General features: G+C 46.2%; 1 protein-coding gene across 4 annotated transcripts in view; it reads left to right on the top strand.

Annotated features, from left to right (window-relative positions):
- The window catches only part of RALGAPB (Ral GTPase activating protein non-catalytic subunit beta), a 275,647-nt gene that overhangs the window by 10,104 nt on the left and 241,184 nt on the right, over positions 1-24,359 (top strand). For all 4 annotated transcript variants that reach the window (XM_063960194.1, XM_063960193.1, XM_063960196.1 and 1 more), the window contains exons 2-3: positions 420-631; positions 810-1,012. In XM_063960194.1, coding sequence (XP_063816264.1) covers positions 446-631; positions 810-1,012 — 389 coding nt within the window. In that variant the 5' untranslated portion in view covers positions 420-445. The remainder of the gene's footprint in view (positions 1-419; positions 632-809; positions 1,013-24,359) is intronic.

The following is a 24,359-nucleotide window of genomic DNA, read 5'->3' as shown; positions in this document are numbered from 1 at the left end:
TTTTGAGTTGCTATATATTGTTTAAAGATGATGTTTGTGTATTGCTTATGCTTGTATCTTTAGCATACAGTGGAAGCTACAAGAGCCTTTCATTTTGCTCCTAAAGCTGGGTACACACTTCACAATATTTTTAACGATAACGCTCATTTTCTGCCTTCTGAGTGACATCATCTGTAAAATTGCCCAGTGTGTACGCACAGTCTCAATAACGAGGTCCTCTGTCATCTTTAAATCTCATAATTAGTAAACTGTTTTATTGTTTAGTATTGTTTTTCATACCACTAACATACTTTGCTCATTTGTATTTTACAATGAATTTCTATTTTGGGGAATTGTGTACCTTTTTGAATTGCATGGAAATGATTTACAGACCCAGGTTTCATTTGCCTCTGTAAGACCTTAAGTTCTCCTCTTTTCAGGCAGTGGGATTAGAGAAGCATTCAACATGTACTCTGAGTGGCGGACGCTGCACCTTGTTATAAAGAATGACCAAGGTCACACCAGCGTGCTACACAGCTATCCTGAAAATGTGGGTCGGGACGTTGCAAATGCTGTGGTTCGTCCGTTGGGACAGTCGCTTAATGCTCCATCCACTGTTGGAAGTGAGAGTATACTGAAAACTGATAAAGAGGTAACATTTCCCTGTTCAACAGTACTGCTTAGCTAAAGATAGCCTGTGGTGTTATCGCCTCTCATTCAGGCCCTATTCAATTCCGAATATTTATGTGAATTGCATATACAATTCTTTTATCTTTTAAAATACAGTAAAGTCTGTAAATATACTAAAAAGTGCTCTTTCCCATTCCCAGGTGAAATGGACCATGGAGGTGATATGTTATGGGCTTACTTTACCGCTAGAGGGCGACACTGTGAAATACTGTGTGGACGTGTACACTGATTGGATTATGGCCCTGGTGTCTCCAAAGGATTCCATTCCCCAGCCAATTATCAGAGAACCAAACATGTACATTCAAATTATCCTCAAGCATCTGCAGAATGTCTTTGTACCAAGGTGAGACCTTTACAGACACCGAATTACGCCACAAACATCGTAAGGGAACTGGTTCTGTTGTAGGTATTTGCTGGCATTCTATACAGTTTCAGCAGTGCAGCATTTTCTGCCTGTACTGGCCTTTTTAGAATGTTGAATGTAGAGTGAATGTTTATAATTGACGCAAGACAAAGTGCAGACTATTGGATTATAAAGCAATGTTCTCTGCAGATCAAATTATTGGTTTATTTTAGTACGGTACTCCCCTTTTTTTTTTTTTTTTGTAGTGCCAACTTAGAACGAAGGACAAAGCTGGTTTTTTGGTATACTGTAGGGGTCATATCAGTTCATGAACGGCAGGATATTGTTTCCCATTTCTGCACAGCCGTATTATAGGGAACAGGAAGCTGTCTGGTGACGTTACTTAGCTGATCTGCTGCACAAAGAGGGTGATAAGAGACATCCACCATGGAAAAGTAATGGCAGAGAGGTCAGAGACCCAGGGAAATACATGAGGTGGAAAATATGTAATGACAATAAAACAGATTGTATGGTTTCAGTCCATAGCTGGTTGTTGCCCTATAATGAAAGGGTGAAAAGACCAATAGTGTATAAGAAATATCTGCATTTGTATATTTATACCTAGACATTGTAGGATATTATCAAAATAAGGGTACAGCTTTGATGTTTTGATACAGCTGTCATGTATTGTAATAAATATAGTTCCAAAATGACTGCGAAAAGTTGTTCAACGGCTTTGGGGCTGAACACAGTGGTGTGTGGTATACCATTGGTGTTCTTTTAATTCTTATGTACTTGTCATGCATTTACGAAGCCATGAAAATTAGATAGGTGTAAGAGAAAAGTAATGAAACTACATTGATAGGAGCATCAGCTCCTCTCTTCCAGGTGCCTATCGTAGAAGAGGTAACCAGGCACCAGAACCTTCAAGGCTTCTCAGATAACAATCATAGGACCTAATTCAGAGTTGGCCACTAATGCAGCCGCATCGCAGTTTGCCGTCCACCAGCAAACTGCGTATGCACAGCGGCTGCATGGCGCCTGCACGGTCATTCACATTGCTGGCGCATTCCCGAAGGATGCGTTCTCAACATGATTGACAGCGGCATTCGTTGGAAGGGTGGCGGTGTGCCGGGATCATTTTCCGGGCGTCTGCGTGATGTCATACCCAAGCTTTCTCTAACGTCCTAGTGGATGCTGGGGACTCCGTCAGGACCATGGGGAATAGCGGCTCCGCAGGAGACAGGGCACAAAAGTAAGCTTTTAGGATCACATGGTGTGTAGTGGCTCCTCCCCCTATGACCCTCCTCCAAGCCTCAGTTAGGTTTTTGTGCCCGTCCGAGCAGGGTGCAATCTAGGTGGCTCTCTTAAAGAGTTGCTTAGAAAAAGTTTTTAGGTTCTTTATTTTCAGTGAGTCCTGCTGGCAACAGGCTCACTGCTACGAGGGACTTAGGGGAGAGAAGTGAACTCACCTGCGTGCAGGATGGATTGGCTTCTTAGGCTACTGGACACCATTAGCTCCAGAGGGAGTCGGAACACAGGTCTCGCCCTGGGGTTCGTCCCGGAGCCGCGCCGCCGACCCCCCTTGCAGATGCTGAAGATTGAAGAGGTCCGGAACCAGGCGGCAGAAGACTTTCAGTCTTCATCAGGTAGCGCACAGCACTGCAGCTGTGCGCCATTGTTGTCAGCACACTTCACACAGCGGTCACGGAGGGTGCAGGGCGCGGGGGGGGGCGCCCTGGGCAGCAATGTATAATACCTGTATGGCGAAAAATACATCACATATAGCCCTTGAGGCTATATGGATGTATTTAATCCCTGCCAGATATCACAAACTCCGGAGAAGAAGCCCGCCGAAAAGGGGGCGGGGCCTATTCTCCTCAGCACACAGCGCCATTTTCCCTCACAGAAATGCTGGTGGGAAGGCTCCCATGCTCTCCCCTGCACTGCACTACAGAAACAGGGTTAAAACAGAGAGGGGGGGCACTGATTTGGCGATATGAATATATATTAAATGCTATAAGGGAGGAACACTTATATAAAGGTTGTCCCTGTATAATTATAGCGTTTTGGTGTGTGCTGGCAAACTCTCCCTCTGTCTCCCCAAAGGGCTAGTGGGTCCTGTCCTCTATCAGAGCATTCCCTATGTGTGTGCTGTATGTCGGTACGTGTGTGTCGACATGTATGAGGAAAATGTTGGTGAGGAGGCGGAGCAAATTGCCTGTAATGGTGATGTCACTCTCTAGGGAGTCGACACCGGAATGGATGGCTTATTTATGGAATTACGTGATAATGTCAACACGCTGCAAGCCGGTTGACGACATGAGACGGCCGGCGATCAAATTAGTACCTGTCCAGGCGTCTCAAACACCGTCAGGGGCTGTAAAACGCCCATTTACCTCAGTCGGTCGACACAGACCCAGACACGGACACTGATTTCAGTGTCGACGGTGAAGAAACAAACGTATTTTCCTTTAGGGCCACACGTTAAGGGCAATGAAGGAGGTGTTACATATTTCTGATACTACAAGTACCACAAAAAAGGGTATTATGTGGGATGTGAAAAAACTACCTGTAGTTTTTCCTGAATCAGATAAATTAAATGAAGTGTGTGATGATGCGTGGGTTTCCCCCGATAGAAAATTATTGGCGGTATACCCTTTCCCGCCAGAAGTTAGGGCGCGTTGGGAAACACCCCTTAGGGTGGATAAGGCGCTCACATGCTTATCAGAACAAGTGGCGGTACCATCTACAGATAGGGCCGTACTTAAGGAGCCAGCTGATAGGAGGCTGGAAAATATCCTAAAAAGTATACACACACATGCTGGTGTTATACTGCGACCAGCGATCGCCTCAGCCTGGATGTGCAGAGCTGAGGTGGCTTGGTCGGATTCCCTGACTAAAAATATTGATACCCTTGACAGGGACAGTATTTTATTGACTATAGAGCATTTAAAGGATGCATTTCTATACATGCGAGATGCGCAGAGGGATATTTGCACTCTGGCATCAAGAGTAAATGCGATGTCCATATCTGCAAGAAGATGTTTATGGACACGACAGTGGTCAGGTGATGCAGATTCCAAACGGCACAAAGATGTATTGCCGTATAAAGGGGAGGAGTTATTTGGGGTCGGTCCATGGGACCTGGTGGCCACGGCAACTGCTGGAAAATCCACCGTTTTTTACCCTAAGTCACATCTCTGCAGAAAAAGACACCGTCTTTTCAGCCTCAGTCCTTTCGTCCCTATAAGAGTCATATCTGCCCAGGGATAGAGGAAAGGGAAGAAGACTGCAGCAGGCAGCCCATTCCCAGGAACAGAAGCCCTCCACCGCTTCTACCAAGTTCTCAGCATGACGCTAGGACCGTACAGGACCCCTGGATCCTACAAGTAGTATCCAAGGGGTACAGATTGGAATGTCGAGACGTTTCCCCCTCGCAGGTTCCTGTAGTCTGCTGTACCAATGTCTCCCTCCGACAGGGAGGCAGTATTGAAAACAATTCACAAACTGTATTCCCAGCAGGTGATAATAAAATTACCCCTCCTACAACAGGGAAAGGGGTATTATTCCACACTATATTGTGGTACTGAAGCCAGAAGGCTAGGTGAGACCTATTCTAAATCTGAAATATTTGAACACTTACAAAGGTTCAAATCCAGATGGAGTCACTCAGAGCAGTGATAGCGAACCGGGAAGAAGGGGACTATATGGTGCCCCGGGACATCAGGGATGCTTACCTCCATGTCCCAAAATTTGCCTTTCTCACCAAGGGTATCTCAGGTTCGTGGTACAGAACTGTCACTATCAGTTTCAGATGATGCCGTTGGATTGTCCAAGGCACCCCGGGTCCTTACCAAGGTAATGACCGAAATGAGGATTCGTCTTCAAAGAAAATGGACGACCTCCTGATAAGAATAAGGTCCAGAGAACAGTTGGAGGTCGGAGTAGCACTATCTCAAGTAGTTCTACGACAACACGGGTGGATTCTAAATATTCCAAAACCGCAGTTGTTCCGATGACACGTCTGCTGGTCCTAGGGATGATTCTGGACACAGTCCAGAAAAAGGTGTTTCTCCCAGAGGAGAAAGCCAGGGAGTTATCCGAGCTAATCGGGATCCTCCTAAAACCAGGAAAAGTGTCAGTGCATCATTGCACAAGAGTCCTGGTAAAAATGGTGGCTTATTACGAAGCGATTCCATTCGGCAGATTTCACGCAAGAACTCTTCAGTGGGATCTGCTGGACAAATGGTCCGGATCGCATCTTCAGATGCATCAGCGGATAACCCTATATCCAAGGACAAGGGTGTATCTCCTGTGGTGATTACAGAGTGCTCATCTTCTAGAGAGCCGTAGATTCGGCATTCAGGATTGGATGCTGGTGACCACGGAGGCCAGCCTGAGAGGCTGGGGAGCAGTCACACAAGGAAAAAATTTCCAGGGAGTGTGATCAAGTCTGGAGAATTCTCTCCACATAAATATACTGGAGCTAAGAGCAAATTTATAATGCTCTAAACTTAGCAAGACCTCTGCTTCAAGGTCAGCCGGTATTGATCCAGTGGGATAACATCACGGCAGTCGCCCACGTAAACAGAAAGGGCGGCACAAGAAGCAGGAGGGCAGTGGCAAAACTGCAAGGATTTTTCGCTAGGCGGAAAATCATGTGATAGCACTGTCAGCAGTGTTCATTCCGGGAGTGGACGACTGGGAAGCAGACTTCCTCAGCAGGCACGACCTCCACCCGGGAGAGTGGGAACTTCATAGGGAAGTTTTCCGCATGATTGTGAACCGTTGGGAAAGACCAAAGGTGGACATGATGGCGTCCCGCCCGAACAAAAAACGGGACAGGTATTGCGCCAGGTCACGAGACCTTCAGGCGATAGCTGTGGATGTCCTGGTAACACCGTGGGTGTAACAGTTGGTGTATGTGTTCCCTCCTCTGCTTCTCATAACCAAGGTATTGAGAATTATAAGACGTAGAGGAGTAAGAACTATACTCGTGGCTCCGGATTGGCCAAGAGGGACTTGGTACCCGGAACTTCAAGAGATGCTCATAGAGGACTAATGGCCTCAGGAGCTAAGAAGGGACTTGCTTCAGCAAGTACCATGTCTGTTCCAAGACTTACCGCGGCTGCGTTTGACGGCATGGCGGTTGAACGCCGGATTCTAAGGGAAAAGGCATTCCGGAAGAGGTCATACCTACCCTGGTCAAAGCCAGGAAGGAGGTGACCGCACAACGTTATCACCACATGTGGTGAAAATATGTTGCGTGGGTGAGGCCAGGAAGGCCCCACGAAGAAATTTCAACTAGGTCGATTTCTGCACTTCCTGCAAACAGGAGTGTCTATGAGCCTCAAATTGGGGTCCATTAAGGTTCAAGTTTCGGCCCTGTAGATTTTCTTCCAGAAAGAATTGGCTTCGGTTCCTGAAGTCCAGACGTTTGTCAAGGGAGTATTGCATATACAGCCCCTTTTTGTGCCTCCAGTGGCACCGTGGGATCTCAACGTAGTGTTGGGATTCCTCAAATCATATTGGTTTGAACCGCTCAAATCTGTGGATTTGAAATATCTCACATGGAAAGTGACCATGCTGTTGGCCCTGGCCTCGGCCAGGCGATTGTCAGAATTGGCGGCTTTGTCTTACAAAAGCCCATATTTAATTTTCCATTCGGACAGGGCAGAACTGCGGACTTGTCCCCAGTTTCTTCCTAAGGTGGTGTCAGCGTTTCACCTGAAACAACCTATTGTGGTGCCTGCGGCTACTAGGGACTTGGAGGACTCCAAGTTGCTAGACGTTGTCAGGGCCCTGAAAAAAATAAATAAATAAATAAATATATATATATATATATATATATATATATATATATATATATATATATATATATATATATATATATATATATATATATATAATATATATATTTATTTATTTTTTTCCAGGACGGCTGGAGTCAGAAAGTCTGACTTGCTGTTTATATTGTATGCACCCAAAAAAAGCTGGGTGCTTCTAAGCAGACTATTGCTCGTTGGATTTGTAGTACAATTCAGCTTGCACATTCTGTGGCAGGCCTGCCACAGCCAAAATCTGTAAATGCCCATTCCACAAGGAAGGTGGGCTCATCTTGGGCGGCTGCCCGAGGGGTCTCGGCTTTACAACTTTGCCGAGCAGCTACGTGGTCAGGGGGGAACACGTTTGTAAAATTCTACAAATTTGATACCCTGGCTGAGGAGGACCTGGAGTTTCTCTCATTCGGTGCTGCAGAGTCATCCGCACTCTCCCGCCCGTTTGGGAGCTTTGGTATAATCCCCATGGTCCTGACGGAGTCCCCAGCATCCACTAGGACGTTAGAGAAAATAAGATTTTACTTACCGATAAATCTATTTCTCGTAGTCCGTAGTGGATGCTGGGCGCCCATCCCAAGTGCGGATTGTCTGCATTACTTGTACATAATTATTGTTACAAAAATCGGGTTGTTATTGTTGTGGGCCATCTTTTCAGAGGCTCCTTCGTTGTTATCATACTGTTAACTGGGTTCAAATCACAGGTTGTACGGTGTGATTGGTGTGGCTGGTATGAGTCTTACCCGGGATTCAAGATCCTTCCTTATTGTGTACGCTCGTCCGGGCACAGTACCTAACTGAGGCTTGGAGGAGGGTCATAGGGGGAGGAGCCAGTACACACCATGTGATCCTAAAAGCTTACTTTTGTGCCCTGTCTCCTGCGGAGCCGCTATTCCCCATGGTCCTGACGGAGTCCCCAGCATCCACTACTAAGTAAAATCTTATTTTTACGATAAAAAAAAAAAACTGCAGCAGACCATCTGACAGCACATCCAGACTGCTGGCAGGGGTCAACCTTAATTCGATGCATCCGCAATTAAATTGTGGATGTATCGTGAGGCGGTGCTATATATGCTGGGCAGCCCCAGCATACGAGGAGATGGATGCAGATCTTGCATTTATCTGTAAAGACGCTAGGTAAACTTTAATACCCTGCGAGAAGCCGAAAGTGCGGGATCTCATGCAAGGGGTGATTTTCAGGTTGCCGACTGTCGGGATCCCGGCGTACAGTATACCGGCGTCGGAATCCCGACAGCTGGCATACCGACAGTTTTTTCTCCCTCGTGGGGGTCCACGACCCCCCTGGACTGAGAATAAATAGCGTAGCGCGTCACCGTGCCCGCAGTGTGGCAAGCACAGTGAGCCCTCAAGGGGCTCATTTGCGCTCGCCACGCTGTCGGTATGCCGGCGGTCGGGCTTCCGCCGCCGGTTAGCTGGTCGCCGGGAGCCCGGCTGCCGGCATACCATACCACACCCCATGCAAGTCTGTCTGGACTTTTAATGCGGCAGTCATTTACATGGCTAAACCAGGTTGATTTTGGCATGGAAATGATTGTCGCTTTAAAAAATACAGGCAGACTCACACCTCCTGCTTCTTGCAGGCTGTTACCTTAGTGCCCAGAATTTGTAATGTTTGCAAGGAATCACATTAATATAAAAGTCTTTACAAACCTGTATGAGAAGTATTCCTTTCATCCATTGTATTTCCTAAAAGGAATATACACTGAACTTGATGTGACCCAAATGTGTTTCCTTCTAGACAGAGGAATTTTGCCAAACTTTTAGTATCTGTGGAGCTTGTAACTGGGCAATAAACAAAAGTTTACTGCCTGTCCCCGAAAACCAGACATCTCTGAATAAAATAATATAGACAACCAGATGCACAGATAAACTAATAAATGTATTCTCCGTAAAAATGAAATATTGTCATTAAGCCATATAAACTTCTATTCAATTGAGGCACTGCAAACTTCAAAATGAAAAGACATAACCGAAGGTATTAGAAGGGCTGAGAATATATCTGATGTATGTCACTTGTCAGATAATCAACTTTTCTATTTCCTGTGCGCAATAGATACAAATATTTAAAGATATGTACCAAAAATACAAACGTGTAAACAGATTAATGGAATTATCTGTTATGACAAACCATTATTAATAAGCATAAAATAACTGCCTGTGTAACATTAATCAATATATGCCAGAGGTTCCCAAGCGCGGTCCTCTAGGCACCCCAACGGTCCAGGTTTTTAATTTATCCATGCTTGGCCACAGGTGACTTAATTAGCACCTCAGTCAGTTTGATTTAACCATCTGTGCTGAGCCATGGATATACCTAAAACCTGGACTGTTGGGGTGCCTTGAGGATTGCATTTGGGTACCTCTGGATATATGCTCCAAATGTACAGACATCCTATATAATAAACCAGTAGATGGTGCCCGACAGAGCGTTTGAAGTGTAGCTCTGTTGGAGCGCACACAGCCGAGGTCGCTGACCCTACTGATATGATGTTCCATGATGTTGATGGGATGGTAACTTTTTATGAAATACCAGTAGGGAAGTGTGGCAAGTGTAGCTCCTTGAAAAGATTAATCCAATCATGGGCAGTACATAATGAGTTATATAATGTTGTTGATGTCATACTGCTAATTCATAATGAATGTAAAATCTCATTGTACTTGCCACAAGCTCGCTAGTGTATTATGACAACAGAACTCCTCAGTATTTTAGCTCCGTCATGGCCAATGCAGAAAATAAGGATAAATGTTAATCAATTGGTGTGATCTTTGTGCCTTGCAAAGTGGAACCAGCACACTAAATAAACCACAGTGAGGCAAGAAGCTAACGATCAGTAATTTTTGGTCTTTTAGACATGCTGCATGTCCGATAGATCTGATAAGTGGTGAGCCGTATCTGGCAGTGTGTGCTCTGCCATGGCCAGTCACATGACGTTTCCTTGTTGTCATGAACTGTGAAATCTGTGTATGGCAACGATAGCTGATGGTTTTGGCATGTCAAAAAAAAAGTATGTCTGACAAGACATTAGGGGGGGAATTCAATTGTTTGAAAAGTCGGTTGGGTGTCTGTTTCCCCCCCCCCCTGTCTATTAGATAGGAAAAAACAGCCGCCCAACTGACTTTTTCAAATAATTGAATATTCCCCTTTATCTTAATGTGTATGCTGAGCTTTAGGGTCAACTTCAAATGGTAGCATTGTTTCCATAATAAAGCAAACGTGTAACACAGGCATGTCCAAACTGCGGCCCTCCAGCTGTTGTGAAACTACACATCCCAGCATGCCCTGACACCGCTTTAGCATTCTCTGACAGCAAAACTGTGTCAGGGTATGCTGGGATATGTAGTTTCACAACAGCTGGAGGGCCGCAGTTTGGACATGCCTGTTGTAACATGTCTAGCTGTTTTAGTAAGATAATTAGCTAAAAAAAATGGTTTATTCACATGGAACAGAGTAATACAGCAACATGTAATTGTAGTAGAATGATGTTTTTCCACTGGATAAGCCTAGTTTCATCAGAGGTATGGGATCCACGCCACACTTCTCAGCTTACCTCTTGAGAACAGCCAGCTTATATCATTGCACTTAGATAACCAATTCTACAGTATATTAACTCCTTAAATTCTGCATAAAACTTTCAAAATAAATTATTTGTTCTGGGTAAAGATTCTCATTTAATATAACCACAATGTTACGGCAAAGTCGTATTGGGTCTGTAATGTTGGTGTATAGAGCTACTTTACCTTATAATTTATCCTTTGGCTGACATTTGAAGGGCAGCAGACTTCCAGTGCCTCTACATATTCTACTTAAAGGTGTGGTTTTGTGTGTGTAAAACATTTTTACTTTACATTTAAAAAAAAAAAAAAAGTGAAAATATATGTTGCCTGTGTATTGAGTAGATAAGTTTTCCTTCTAGTACTAAAGAAAATATGTTCTATTTGGAAGGCTTTTGTTTAAAGTCAAGCTGCCTACCTCTATCAAATATTTAACAGTAGCTTCCCCACCCCCCAAACTTAACAGAAGTGGAATTGCTGTGGCAGTCTTCCAAATACCGGCTCTTAGTAGTCTCAACAGCAATAACATGTAACATTCTCCTGCTAAAGACTGCAATGAGAAGCACTGGAGAGGCATCGGGGGAGGGGAATTTAAAGATTTAATATTTGGAATTGGGGGGAAATTTGTTATATTTTCAGATCCCTTGCATTAGCTTTATAAACGTGTAATATGCTAAAAAATTGCATATAACCTGTAATATTTAAAAATAAATATATCTATATTTCTCTTTAGTCCTAGAGGATGCTGGGGACTCCGTAAGGACCATGGGGTATAGACGGCTCCGCAGGAGACATGGGCACTGTAAAGCTTTAGAATGGGTGTGCACTGCCTCCTCCCTCTATGCCCCTCCTCCAGACCTCAGTTAGTTCCTGTGCCCAGTGGAGACTGGATGCACTGCAGGGGAGCTCCCCTGAGTTTCTCTGAAAAAGCTTTTGTTAGGTTTATTATTTTCAGGGAGCACTGCTGGCAACAGGCTCCCTGCTTCGTGGGACTGAGGGGAGAGAATCAGACCTACTTAAATGATAGGCTCTGCTTCTTAGGTTACTGGACACCATTAGCTCCAGAGGGAGTCGGAACACAGGTCCCACCCTGTAGTTCGTCCCAGAGCCGCGCCGCCGTCCTCCTCACAGAGCCGGAAGATAGAAGCCGGGTGAGTATAAGAAGAAAGAAGACTTCAAAGGCGGCAGAAGACTTCAGATCTTCATGAGGTAACGCGCAGTGGTAACGCTGCGCGCCATTGCTCCCAGCTCACACACATAGGCACCACAGTAAGGGTGCAGGGCGCAGGGGGGGCGCCCTGGGCAGCATTAATATACATCACATAACACTGGCAAAGTACTTTTCTTTTTCATCCACTAGGGGTCACTGGAGTACTCTTGGGATATGGACGGTGTTAGCAAGGACTGGGCACTGAATATTCAAATTTCAGTAACTCTCCTCCCTTCCATACTCCCCGAATACCTCAGTGTTTTTTCGGTGCTCACATGGACAGGAAGCACAAGTGTGGACCTCCAGAGGGGGACATACATTTTTTACTTTTAAACATTTTTGTTTTTCTTCTTTATACATTACAATCCCTTCCCAGCTTACACAAAAGCTCTGGGTACGGGATTACAGAAGCTGCTGCGTGCAGCTCTTGGCGTGTCGGGCCTCACAAAGGAGCCCCCTCACAGCCACAAGCAGCTCAGCTAACAACAGCCGAGACTGCAGAAAGGACTGGACGGCGCTTGCTGGAAGAAGCCCCGTCAGAGCCCAAGTACATCAGCTACCTTCAGCTGAGGCTGCCGAACGGAGCTTGCTGTAGAAGCCCCGTCAGAGCACAGGAACCCAGGTATTTATGACAGGGGCGGTCAGCTCACGCTGCCGCCCCGCCGTGTGGGGGGACTGCTATGTGCGCCATCCTGCTGCTCCGTCCCCGCCACTGCTGTTTTCAGCTCCCCGCCGCCGCTCCCCTATTCCCGGCCGCCGCTCCGAGGGACGTGCTGGACGGCCGCTGCAAGCGCCGTTCTCAGCGCTCCCTCCCTGTAATGCAATCAGACCGCGGACAGCGTTCAGTGCTGCCGCGGTCTGTTCCTGTAACGGCCGGAGGCTATGGGGAAGGTAACTGCTCAGACCGCTGACAGCGTTCACTGCTGCCGCGGTCTGTCTCAATAACGGCCGGCAGCTCGGCACTGCCAGCGCTACCTGCACACACTAAGAGTAGCAGGGGGGGGGGATGCCGGCGCCTCTGATCACTCAGACCGCGGACAGTGCACACTGATGCAGCGGTCTGTCCCTGTAAAACAGCCCTCTAGTAACTAGTGGGCTCATGCTGGGCGGTTAGGAGTCTCCCTGTCCCTATTACTTGTAGCGCAGCTGCAGGGGGGAGAGATTATGCCACAGCAGCAGCAATAGACAGCCTATGCTAAAGAAGGGGCTGCATTGTGTTATATATGCATTCGTGTAGCACTTGTTATACCATAGACAATGTTATACCATAGAAAATGTATATAAAATACTGTATGTATGTATGTATGTATATATGGTCATGTAACAAAATATGCTATATGTTCTTTGACTAGAAGCACATGGCTGGAGGCCATTTTAATCATACTTTCTGTTTCTTTTCCAGAACGTTCCTGTCCTACAACACTGCTCCCCCGGATGGCGCAGGGGTGTTGGTAGGAATTTTTTAGATCAGGTTTCTTATGGTCTGGACACGTGCACTGCACTTTGACCATATACACTTTTTCGCAATTTTACTGAGGTGGAATTGGTTTGTCTTTGTCTATTTATTTGTCTGGTCACATAATAACTCAGTCACCAGCAAAGACGGAAAAGTTGTTTCACTGCAATGTCTGTACCAGTGGGTTCCCGGTGAGTTCTACCACATGCACAGTATATTTTATACTCCCATTTCATCTCCTATTTTGCAAAAATAGTTTTCATTTGCCTTATAAATTCCCAGTTTCTGCTATGTTGCAATCCTGACTATAATATTCCAGGCCTAACTGCGCAAGATGAATGTGAGAAGGGTGAATAGACCAGCAGTCAGATAGTGTGGGTGCGTCAGACTCTGAAGTTTACAGGGACTGAAGAGGCTCTGACAATTTATAAGGTGGTCTTTACTAGGCCACAGATCTCCAGCGTGGAATCTCTAAATAAGATGTTAATAGGATCCTGATACACAGGTTTCGAAACCTCGCTGATTTCGGTCTAGTTACCCGTTTCCAAAGTCAGTGACATCTCCATGGGAGCTATGCTAGAGTCGCTGTATACAGCAGCAGGGGTGTTGCTTCGACCGTGTTTGGTTGGCATTTGGGTAACTACGGCGTTGCTTGTCTGGATAACAGGACTCAGGTCCGCCCTACGAAACGTCCACCTTATGCTTCTCGCTGATCAAATCTGCGAAGCTGCTGATTATCTATGTACAGCTTCTACGGACGTCTGCCTAGTCAGTTCTCGCCTATCAGCGTCACTCGTTGTGGCACGACAAGCGCTCTGGCTGCGTCCTTAGCAGGCGGAGGCAAAGGTCGAGAGAAGAATAGACGCATTACCTTATGCGAAGGTTGTTTGGTCCTGATTTGGACAAAGGTATTTTTCACGGGATACTCTGGACCAGCGTTCGAATCCTTTAGACCTCAGCCCTTTCGAGGCCGTGGTAGACAAACAGCCACGCCTGGTAGGCGAGGTCGAGGACGTGGTTTTCAACAAACCAACGCCAGTCGTCCGGACGCTACGGTCACCGGCAAGCCAGTGGCATGACGGGCTCCCAGCCCATCTCGGTGCTCCAGTTGTGGGAGCACGCCTTCAGACGTTTCATTTGGCATGGTTGCAGATATCCACAGATGGGTGGATCCGCAATTTAGTGTTAAAAGCAGTCTACCGCCTCTGCGGTTTTTCAACACAGGACTGCCTGAGTAGGAAGAGGGCGGTTCGGTAAATTGCCATTCACTCTCTGCTGGAGTCAGCAGTTTTGATTCCGGTCCCTGTACACCAACAAGGTCAAGGTTATTATTCCAGTCTGTTGTGGTACCAAAGCCGGATGGCTTCATCAGGCCAATATTGCATACTTACTACAGATTCAAGATGGAATCTCTGCGGACAGTACTTGTAGGTTTAGAGCCACAGGAATTCATGATTGCGCTGGATCTCAAGGATGCGTACTTACACATTCCGATTTGGCCACCTCTTCAGAGGTTCTTGCGTTTGCAATACGGCAGATCCATTATCAGTTTCAGGCTCTACCGTTTGCCCTCTCGTCAGCGCTTAGGGTATTCACCAAAGTGATGTATGTTTTGATGGCTCATCTCATATTCCTGTAAGTGATAATAGTTCCGTGCTTAGACGATTTGCTTATCAAAGCTCCGTCTCAACCAAATGCGCCTTCAACATGCGTTGCTAAGGTACAATGTGCTGGTTCAGCACGGTTGGTTTGTCATGTTCAAGAACTCACATCGGATTCCGTCTCAACGACTTCATTTCCTAGGAATGATTCTCGATACGGTAGATCGAGGAATTTGTCTACCAGAAGAGAAAGTACAGACTATTAGTCATCTGGTACGATTAGTGCTCAAGCCTCGGTATGTTTGTGCATTCGCCTGTTAGGCACAATAGTGGCGGCTTTCACAGCGCTTCTGTTCGGAAGATTTCACTCACTTCCTTTTCAACTGCATGTGCTCGCACAGTGGTCGGCCTCGCATCTGCAGTTTCACTAGAGGGTGAGGTTGTCTCCACGGGCCAGAGTTTCTGTACTCTGGTGGCTCCAAGTACACAATCTAACCGCAGGAACTCGGTTAGGCGTCTGGAATTAGATAGTGCTAATCACAGACGCGAGTCTCAGAGGTTGGGGAGCTGTAGTTCAAAATTGTCAGCTCCAGGGTCTCTGGGAGGATCACGACAGATTGCTGTCTATAAATGTCCTAGAACTCCGACCAATTTACAATGTGCTACGACAAGTAGTGCACTTGCTTCGGTCTCGGACGGTCCAAGTGCAGTCAGACAACGCAACGGCGGTCGCGTACGTCAATAAACAAAGGGGAAAGAGAAGCAGCATGGCAATGCGGGAAGTAGCTCGAATCCTCAATTGGGCCGAACATCACCAAGTGATATTGGCGGTAGTGTTCATTACGAGAATGGACAACTGGGAGGCGGATGATCTCAGCCATCGGGATTTTCATCCAGGAGAATGGGCATTAAATCCAGAAGTGTTTCACATGTTGGTCCAGAGGTGGGGTTACCCTCAAGTGGACCTGATGACATCTCGCCACAATCACCAAAAGCCAGTATGTGTCCAGAACGCGAGATCCAAAGGCAGTGGTGGTGGATGCTCTCACGATTGCGTGGCCGTACAGCCTCGGGTATCTGTTTCCGCTCCTCTCTCTGTTGCTTACTCGCAGACGATCCTTGGCCGCTTCCGTTACGTAAGGACCTGTTACGACAGGGTCCATTCCTTTACCCCGATTTAGAGCGGATGCGTTTGAAGGGGTGGCTGTTGAGACCGTCCTCTTAAGAAGAGAGGGCATTCCACTATCGGTTATAACAACCATGTTACGTGCTAGAAATCCAGTTACGACAGCTCATTATTACAGGATTTGGCGTGCCTATATAGGTTGGTGTGAAGCTCGGAAGTTTCCGACATCATCTTTCAAGTTATCCCGTCTTTTGTTATTTCTACAAACGGGGTTAGATGGAGGACTGCGTTTATCTATACTAAAGGTGCAGGTATCTGCTTTGTCAATTTACTTTCAAAGAATATTGGCTCTATTGCCGTCTCCCACACCTTTTCTGCAAGGTGTTCTCAGAGTACAGCCTCCATTCATTCCACCTACAGCGCCATGGGACTTGAATCTGGTTTTAGATTTTGTACAGCTTCATACTTTGAACCCTTACATCAAGTGGATGTTAAGTTTCTCACTTGGAAAACGATTTTTTCTCCTAGCCTTAGCTTCGGCAAGGCATGTTTCAGATTTGGGTGCATTGGCATGCAAGCCACTGTTTGTAGTGTTTCATGATGACAGAGCGGAGCTTCGTACGAATCCCGCTTTCTGGCAAAAGGTAGTGTCATATGTTCACATCAATCAACCAATAGTAGTTCCTGTGTTAACAGGACAGTCTGGAACTTTGGATGTGGTAAGCGCATTACGCGTTTATGTATCCCGAACGTCTACAGTTGGTAAGACGGATACGTTGTTTGTTCTTTATGATGCTGCCAAAATGGGTTGGCCAGCTTCTAAGCAGACCTTATCCAGATGGATTATACTGACCATACGTCAGGCTTACCTTCATGCTAGGTTACAGCCGCCTACATCAGTAACAGCTCTTTCCACACGTTCTGTGGAAACTTCAGGGGCAGCTGGTCGTGGGGTTTCTACGACGCAGAATTGCCGTGCGGCTACATAGTCATCAGTGCACACGTTTGTGCGCTTTTACAAGTTAATACGTTTGCGGCATCAGCTTCTAGCTTTGGCCGCCTAGTGTTACAGGTGCCAAACAGCTCTCCCGCCCACGAGGGAAGCTTTGGTACGTCCCAAGAGTACTCCAGTGACCCCTAGTGGATGAAAAAGAAAATAGGATTTTGGTACTTACCAGGTAAATCCTTTTCTTTGAATCCATAGGGGGCACTGGACGCCCACCCAGAGCAGTTTTACCTGGTTGTGGTAAGTTCAGGGGATCTTATGGTAACACATTCTCACCGATTTATCGGTTATGGTGTCAACTGGTTAGTTGTCAGTTACGTTATGTGTCAACTTTATTGTTGTCCGTTATGTTATAATATTATAGGTAATTCTCCATTGTTCATCCTCTCTATCCTGTTCGCCTCAGGAAAAAAACACTGAGGTATTCGGGGAGTATGGAGTGGAGGAGAGTTAATGAAATTTGAATATTCAGTGCCCAGTCCTTGCTAACACCGTCCATATCCCAAGAGTACTCCAGTGCCCCCTATGGATTCAAAGAAAAGGATTTACCTGGTAAGTACCAAAATCCTATTATATACACTATAAAGGATATATATTTCAGAATCCCCCGCCAGTATAAAGATTTAGAGCGGGAACGAAACCCACCGTCGGGGGGCGGAGCTTGTTTCCTCCAGCAGTAACCAGCGCCATTTTTTCTCCTCAGCATACAGAGAAGCGACCCCGGACTCTCCCCTGCTGTTAGTTAATACAGAGGGTCAAAACGAGGGGGGGGGGGGGGGGGGGGCACATTATTGGCGCAAATATGTGGTGTTTTACACTTGTAATAAAAAGTGCTGACTGGTTTTTTTTTGTCTCAGTATACAGTGGCGCTGGGTGTGTGCTAGCATACTCTCTCTCTGTCTCTCCTAAGGGCCTTATGGTGGGTCAGTCCCCATTATATTAGGTATCCCTGTGTGTGTGTGGGGATGTCAGTACGTCTGTGTCGACATGTCTGAGGTGGAAGGCTCATATAGGGAGGAGGCAGAGCAGATGATTGTGGTGTCTCTGTCGGCGCCGCCGACACCTGATTGAATATGTGGAATGTTTTAAATGCTAGTGTGACCTTTTTATTACAAAATTTGGACAAAGCTGTGTCCAAGGATTAAAGCAGGGAGTCAATCCATAGCTTTTACTGTGTCACAGGGTCCTTCGGGGTCGCAGAACCGTCCCTTTTCACAGGTAGTAGACGCCAATACCGACACGGATTCTGACTCCATTATCGACGGTGATGATGCTAAGTTGCACCCAAGGGTGGACAAGTGTATTCAATATATGATTGTAGCAATTAAAGATGTTTTGCATATCACTGAGGACCTTTCTGTCTCTGACACAAAGGTCGGCATGTTTAAGGGAAAGAATCCTGAGGTAACTTTTCCCCCATCTCGCGTGCTGATCGCCCTGTTTGAAAAGCTTGGGAAACTCCAGATAAGAAGCTGCAGATTCCCAAGAATATATTATGGCGTAACCTTTCCACCCAGGACAGGTTACGGTGGGAATACTCGCCCACGGTGGACAAGGCATTTACGCGCTTGTCGAAAAAAGGGGGGCGCTACCTTCCCCTGATACGGCAGCCCTTAAGAGTCCTGCTGATTGCAGACAGGAAACTACCTTAAAATCAATTTATACATACGGGTGCCCTACTAAGGCCGGCAGTAGCGTCGGCATGGGTGGGTTGCGCAGTTGCAGCGCGGGCAGATAACTTGTCATCTGACATTGACACCCTAAAAAAAGATACCATTTTGGTGACCTTGGGTCACATTAAAGACGCAGCATAATATATGAGAGAAGCTGCGAGTGATATTGGGCTGTTGGGTTCAAGAGCCAATGCCATGGAGATCTCTGTTAGACGGTCTCTGTGGACCTGCCAAGGGACAGGTATGCTGTTTAAAAAAAAAAAGACTTTGCCTTACAAAGGTGAAGTTTTATTTGGGGAGGGCCTCGCGGATCTGGTAACCACAGCGACCGATGGTAAATCTACTCTTTTGCCTTATGTTCCCCCACAGGAAAAGAAAACACGGCAATATCAAATGCAGTCCCTTCGGTCACATAAGTTCAGTAAGGGTCGGGGCTCTTCCTTCCTCGTGGAGGTAGAGGGAAAAGAACACCAGCTACGGCTATTTCCCAGGGACAAGAGTCCACCCCGTCCTCTACAAAATCCACTACATGACGCGGGGGCTCCGCTGAGGGAGTCCGCGCCGGTGGGGGCACGTCTTCGACTCTTCAGACAAGTCTGGGTTCAGTCGGACTTGGATCCTTGGGCGGTAAAAATTGTATCCCAGGGATGCAAATTAGAATTCGATTTTTCAAATCTGTCTTGCCAGTTCCTCCTCAGAGAGGGAAACAGTGGCAGCTACCATACAGAAACTGTATCATCAGTATGTGATTATCAAGGTTCCCCTTCTACAGGGGAAGGGGTTTTATTCAAGTTTTTTTTGTGGTCCCGAAACCGGATGGCTCGGTCAGGCCCATTCTGAATCTAAAATCCCTGAACCTATGGCTGAAAAGGTTCAAATTTGAGATGGAATCTCTCCCGGCAGTGATCTCCAGCCTGGAAGGGGAGGTTTTTATGGTGTCACTTGACATAAAGGATGCATACCTTCATGTCCCCATTTATCCTCCTCATCAGGCGTACCTAAGATTCGCTGTACAGGATTGTTATTCCCACGTCCGACAAGTTAATGGCGGACATGATGGTGCTCCTGCGTAAGCAAGGCGTCACATTTATCCCATACTTGGACGATCTCCTGGTAAAGGCGAGTTCAAGGGGAATATTATTACAAAGCGTATCTCTCTCCCTGAGAATACTACAACAACATGGCGGGATCCTAAATCTACCAACGGCACAGTTGGTTCCAACAACTCGACTGCCGATTTTGGACATGATTCTGGACACAGAAAATCAAAAGGTCCTTTCTCACAGAGGAAAAAGCCCAAGTACTCCAGAACATGGTCAGAGACTAAATGCACTCATTTATTAGGAAGGATGGTGGCTGCCTACGAGGCCATTCCACACGGACCTTTCGGTGGGATCTTCTAGACAAGCTCTCTCTCTCCTGTGGTGGCTCCAGAGTGCTCACCTTCTAGAGGGTCGCAGGTTCGGCATTCAAGATTGGGTTCTTGTGACTACGGACGCGAGCCTCCGAGGAGGGGGAGCAGTCAAACAGGGAAACAATGTTCAGAAAATATGGTCAGGCCAAGAGGCTTACCCACACATCAATGTGCTGAAATTGAGGGCCATTTGCAACAGCCTCAAACAAGCAGAGAATTTTCTTCGCAATACTGCCTGTTCTGATCCAGTCAGACAACGTCGCGGCAGTGACGCAGGTGAACCGCCAGGGCGGGACAAAAAGCAGAGCAGAAATGGCAGAAGCCACCAAGATTCTTCGCGGGGCGAAAAAGCATGTAAGCGCTCTGTCAGAGGTCTTCATTACAGAGGACACAATCTCCATCTAAGAGAGTGGGGACTTCATCAGGGAGTCTTTACAATGGTGATAAGTCGTTGAGGACTTCCTCATATAGACATGAGGGCATCACGCCTCAACAGGAAGATTCGGACGTATTGTTCCAGGTCGAGGGACCCTCAGGCAGCGGCGGTGGACGCCCTGGTGACACCGTGGGTGTTCAGTCGGTCTATGTGCTCCCTCCACTTCCTCTCATCTCAAAAATATTGAGAATCATATTACAAACAAGAGTGCAGACGATACTCATTGTTCCGGATTGGCCTCGAAGGGCCTTGTATGCAGATCTTCAGGGACTGCTCTCAGAAGATCCGTGGCCCCTTCCTCACAGGGAGAACCTGCTACTACAGGGGCCGTACGTGTTCCAAAACTTACCGGGTTTACGTTTGACGGCATGTCGGTTGAACACCATATCCTAGCTGAAAAGGGTATTCCAGGGGAGGTTGTTCCTACTCTTATTAAAGCTAGAAAAGATGTTACGGCGAAGCACCATCAACGTATCTGGAGAAAATGTGTCTTGGTGTGAAGCCAAGGAGGTTCCTACTGAGGATTTCCAACTAGGACGTTTTCTCCATGTTCTACAGACTGGAGTGGATATGGGCCTAAAGTTAGGCTCAATTAAGGTGTAGATTTCTGCCTTATCCATATTCTTTCAGAAGGAATTGGCTTCCCTCACAGAAGTCCAGACTTTGGTAAAAAGAGCGTTACACATCAAACCTCTTTTTGTGCCCACAGTGGCACCATGTGACCTTAACGTGGTGTTGAGTTTCCTTAAGTCACAATAGTTTGAACCGCTTCAAACAGTTAAATTGAAGTTTCTCACTTGGAGAGTGGTTATGTTATTGGCCTTGGCATCTGCGAGGCGGGTGTCCGAGTTGGCGGCCTTGTCTCACAAGAGGCCCTATCTGATTTTCCATGCGGATCGAGCAGGGTTGAGGACTCGTCCTTAAGGTCTGCCTAAAGTGGTTTCGTTATTGCATGTAAACCAAGCTATTGTGGTGCCTGTGGCTACGGGTGACTAGGAGAATTCCAGGCCCTTGTTGTAGTCAGGGCCTTAAAGTTTTATTTAGCCAGAATGGCTATGGTTAGGAAAACAGATGCACTGTTTGTCCTGTAGGCAGCCAACAAGGTTGGCGCTCCTGCTTCTAAGCAGACTATTGCTAGCTGGATCGGTAACACGATTCAGCAGGTTAATTTTACGGCTGATTTGCCGGTACCAAATTCAGAAAAGGCCCATTCCACTAGGAAGATGGGCTCTTCTTGGGCGGATGCCCGAGGCGTCTCGGCATTACAATTGTGCCGAGCAGCTGCTTGGTCGGGTTCAAACACTTTTGAAAAATTCTATAAGTTTGATACCCTGGCTGATGAGGACCGCATGTTTGCTCAGTCGGTGCTGCAGAGTCATCCGCACTCTCCCGCCCGTTCTGGAGTTTTGGTATAAACCCCATGGTCCTTACAGAGTCCCCAGCATCCTCTAGGAGGTAAGAGAAAATTAATATTTTAAACCTACCGATTAAATCTTTTTCTCCTATTCCGTAGAGGATGCTGGGCGCCCGTCCCAGTGCGGAAACATTCTGCAAGACTTGTATATAGTTAATGCATACTTAAGGGTTAAGTTACAGTTGAGATCGGCCTATGGCTGATGCTGTTTTTATTCATATTGTTAACTGGTTATTGTATACCACGTTGTACGGTGTGTATGGTGTGGGCTGGTGTGTATCTCGCCCTTAGATAACAAAATCCTTTTCTTCGTACGGTCAGTCTCCTCTGGGCACAGTCCTAACTGAGGTCTGGAGGAGGGGCATAGAGGGAGGAGCCAGTGCACACCCATTCTAAAGCTTTACAGTGCCCATGTCTCCTGCGGAGCTGTCTATACCCCATAATCCTTACGGAGTCCCCAGCATCCTCTACGGACTAGGAGAAAAAGATTTACCGGTAGGTTTAAAATCTTCTCGCTCTCTCTCTCTCTCTCTCTCTCTCTCTCTCTCTCTCTCTCTCTCTCTATATATATATATCTATATATATATATATATATATATATATATATATATATATCTATATATATATATATATATATGAGTCAGGTCCATAAATATTGGGACATCGACACAATTTTCATATTTTGGGCTCTATACACCACCACACTGGATTTGAAATTAAACAAATAAGATGTGCTTTAACGGCAGATTTTCCGCTTTCATTTCAGGGCATTTACATACAAATCAGGTGAACTGTGTAGGAATTATAACTGTTTCTATATGTGCCTCCCACTTTTTAAGGGACCAAAAGTAATGGGACAAACTAAACAATCCTAAATCAAACTTTCACTTATTAATACTTTGTTGCAAATCCTTTGCAGTCAATTACAGCCTGAAGTCTGGAATGCATAGACATCACCAGACGCTGGGATTCATCTCTGGTGATGCTTTGCCATGCCTCTACTGCAAATGTCTTCAGTTCCTGCTTGTTCTTGGGGCATTTTCCCTTCAGTTTTGTCTACATCAAGTGAAATGCATGCTCAATCGGATTCAGGGCAGGTGATTGACTTGGCCATTGCATAAGGGTGTGGTTCGTTTTATCGACAGTGTCTAGGTCGACAATGTTTAGGTCGACCACTATAGGTCGACAGTCACTAGGTCGACATGGATGGAAGGTCGACAGGGTTTCTAGGTCGACGTGTGCTAGGTCGACAGGTCTAAAGGTCGACATGAGGATTTTTTTTTTTTTTGGTGTCGTTTTCTTCGTAAAGTGACCGTGACCCCAAATTAGTGCACCGCGTCCCTACGCATGGCTCGCTTCGCTCGCCATGCTTCGGGCATGGTGCCTTCGCTCCGCTACCGCTTCGCTCGGCACACTTTACCGTTCCAATCATAGTCCACATGGATCGTTAAGTATGAAAAAATCCCCCCCCCAAAAAAATGTGAAAAACTCATGTCGACCTTTAGACCTGTCGACCTAGAAACCCTGTCGACCTTCCATCCATGTCGACCTAGTGACTGTCTACCTATAGTGGTCGACCTAAACATTGTCGACCTAGACACTGTCGATCTTCAGACCGGATCCCTTGCATAACATTCCACTTATTTGCCTTAAAAAAAAAAAAAAAAAAAAACTCTGGTTGCTTTCGCAGTATGCTTCAGGTCATTGTCCATCTGCACTGTGAAGCGCCGTCCAATGAGTTCTGAAGCATTTGACTTAATATGAGCAGATAATATTGCCTGAAACGCTTCAGAATTCATCCTGCTGCTTTTGTCAGCAGTCACATTATCAATAAATACAAGGTAACCAGTTCCATTGGCAGCCATACATGCCCACGCCATGACACTACCACCACCATGCTTCACTGATGAGGTGGTATGTTTTGGATCATGAGCAGTTCCTTTCCTTCTCCATACTCTTCTCTTCCCATCACTCTGGTACAAGTTGATCTTTGTCTCATCTGTCCATAGGATGTTGTTCCAAAACTGTAAAGGCTTTTTTAGATGTTGTTTGCCAAACTCTAATCTGGACTTCCTGTTTTTGGGCTCACCGATGGTTTACATCTTATGGTGAACCCTCTATTTTCACTCTTGTGAAGTCTTCTCTTGATTGTTGACTTTGACACATATACACCTACCTCCTGGAGAGTATTCTTGATCTGGGCAACTGTTGTGAAGGGGTTTTTCTTCACCAGGGAAATAATTCTTCTGTCATCCACCACAGTTTTCTGTGGTCTTCCAGGTCTTTTGGTGTTGCTGAGCTCTCCGGTGCGTTCTTTCTTTTAAAGAATGTTCCAAACAGTTGATTTGGCCACACCTAATGTTTTTGCTATATCTCTGATGGGTTTGTTTTGATTTTTCAGCCTAATAATGGCTCGCTTCACTGATAGTGGCAGCTCTTTGGATCTCATATTGAGAGTCGACAGCAACAGATTCCAAATGCAAATGTCACACCTGGAATCTACTCCAGACCTTTTACCTGCTTAATTGATGATATGTCGAGGGAATAGCCCACTCCTGTCCATGAAATAGCTTTTGAGTCGATTGTCCCATTACTTTT

Source organism: Pseudophryne corroboree, chromosome 3 (genome assembly GCF_028390025.1).
Source record: "Pseudophryne corroboree isolate aPseCor3 chromosome 3, aPseCor3.hap2, whole genome shotgun sequence".
In the NCBI taxonomy this organism is placed as follows: Eukaryota; Metazoa; Chordata; class Amphibia; order Anura; family Myobatrachidae; genus Pseudophryne; species Pseudophryne corroboree.
This window is presented reverse-complemented; position numbering and strand designations above follow the sequence as displayed.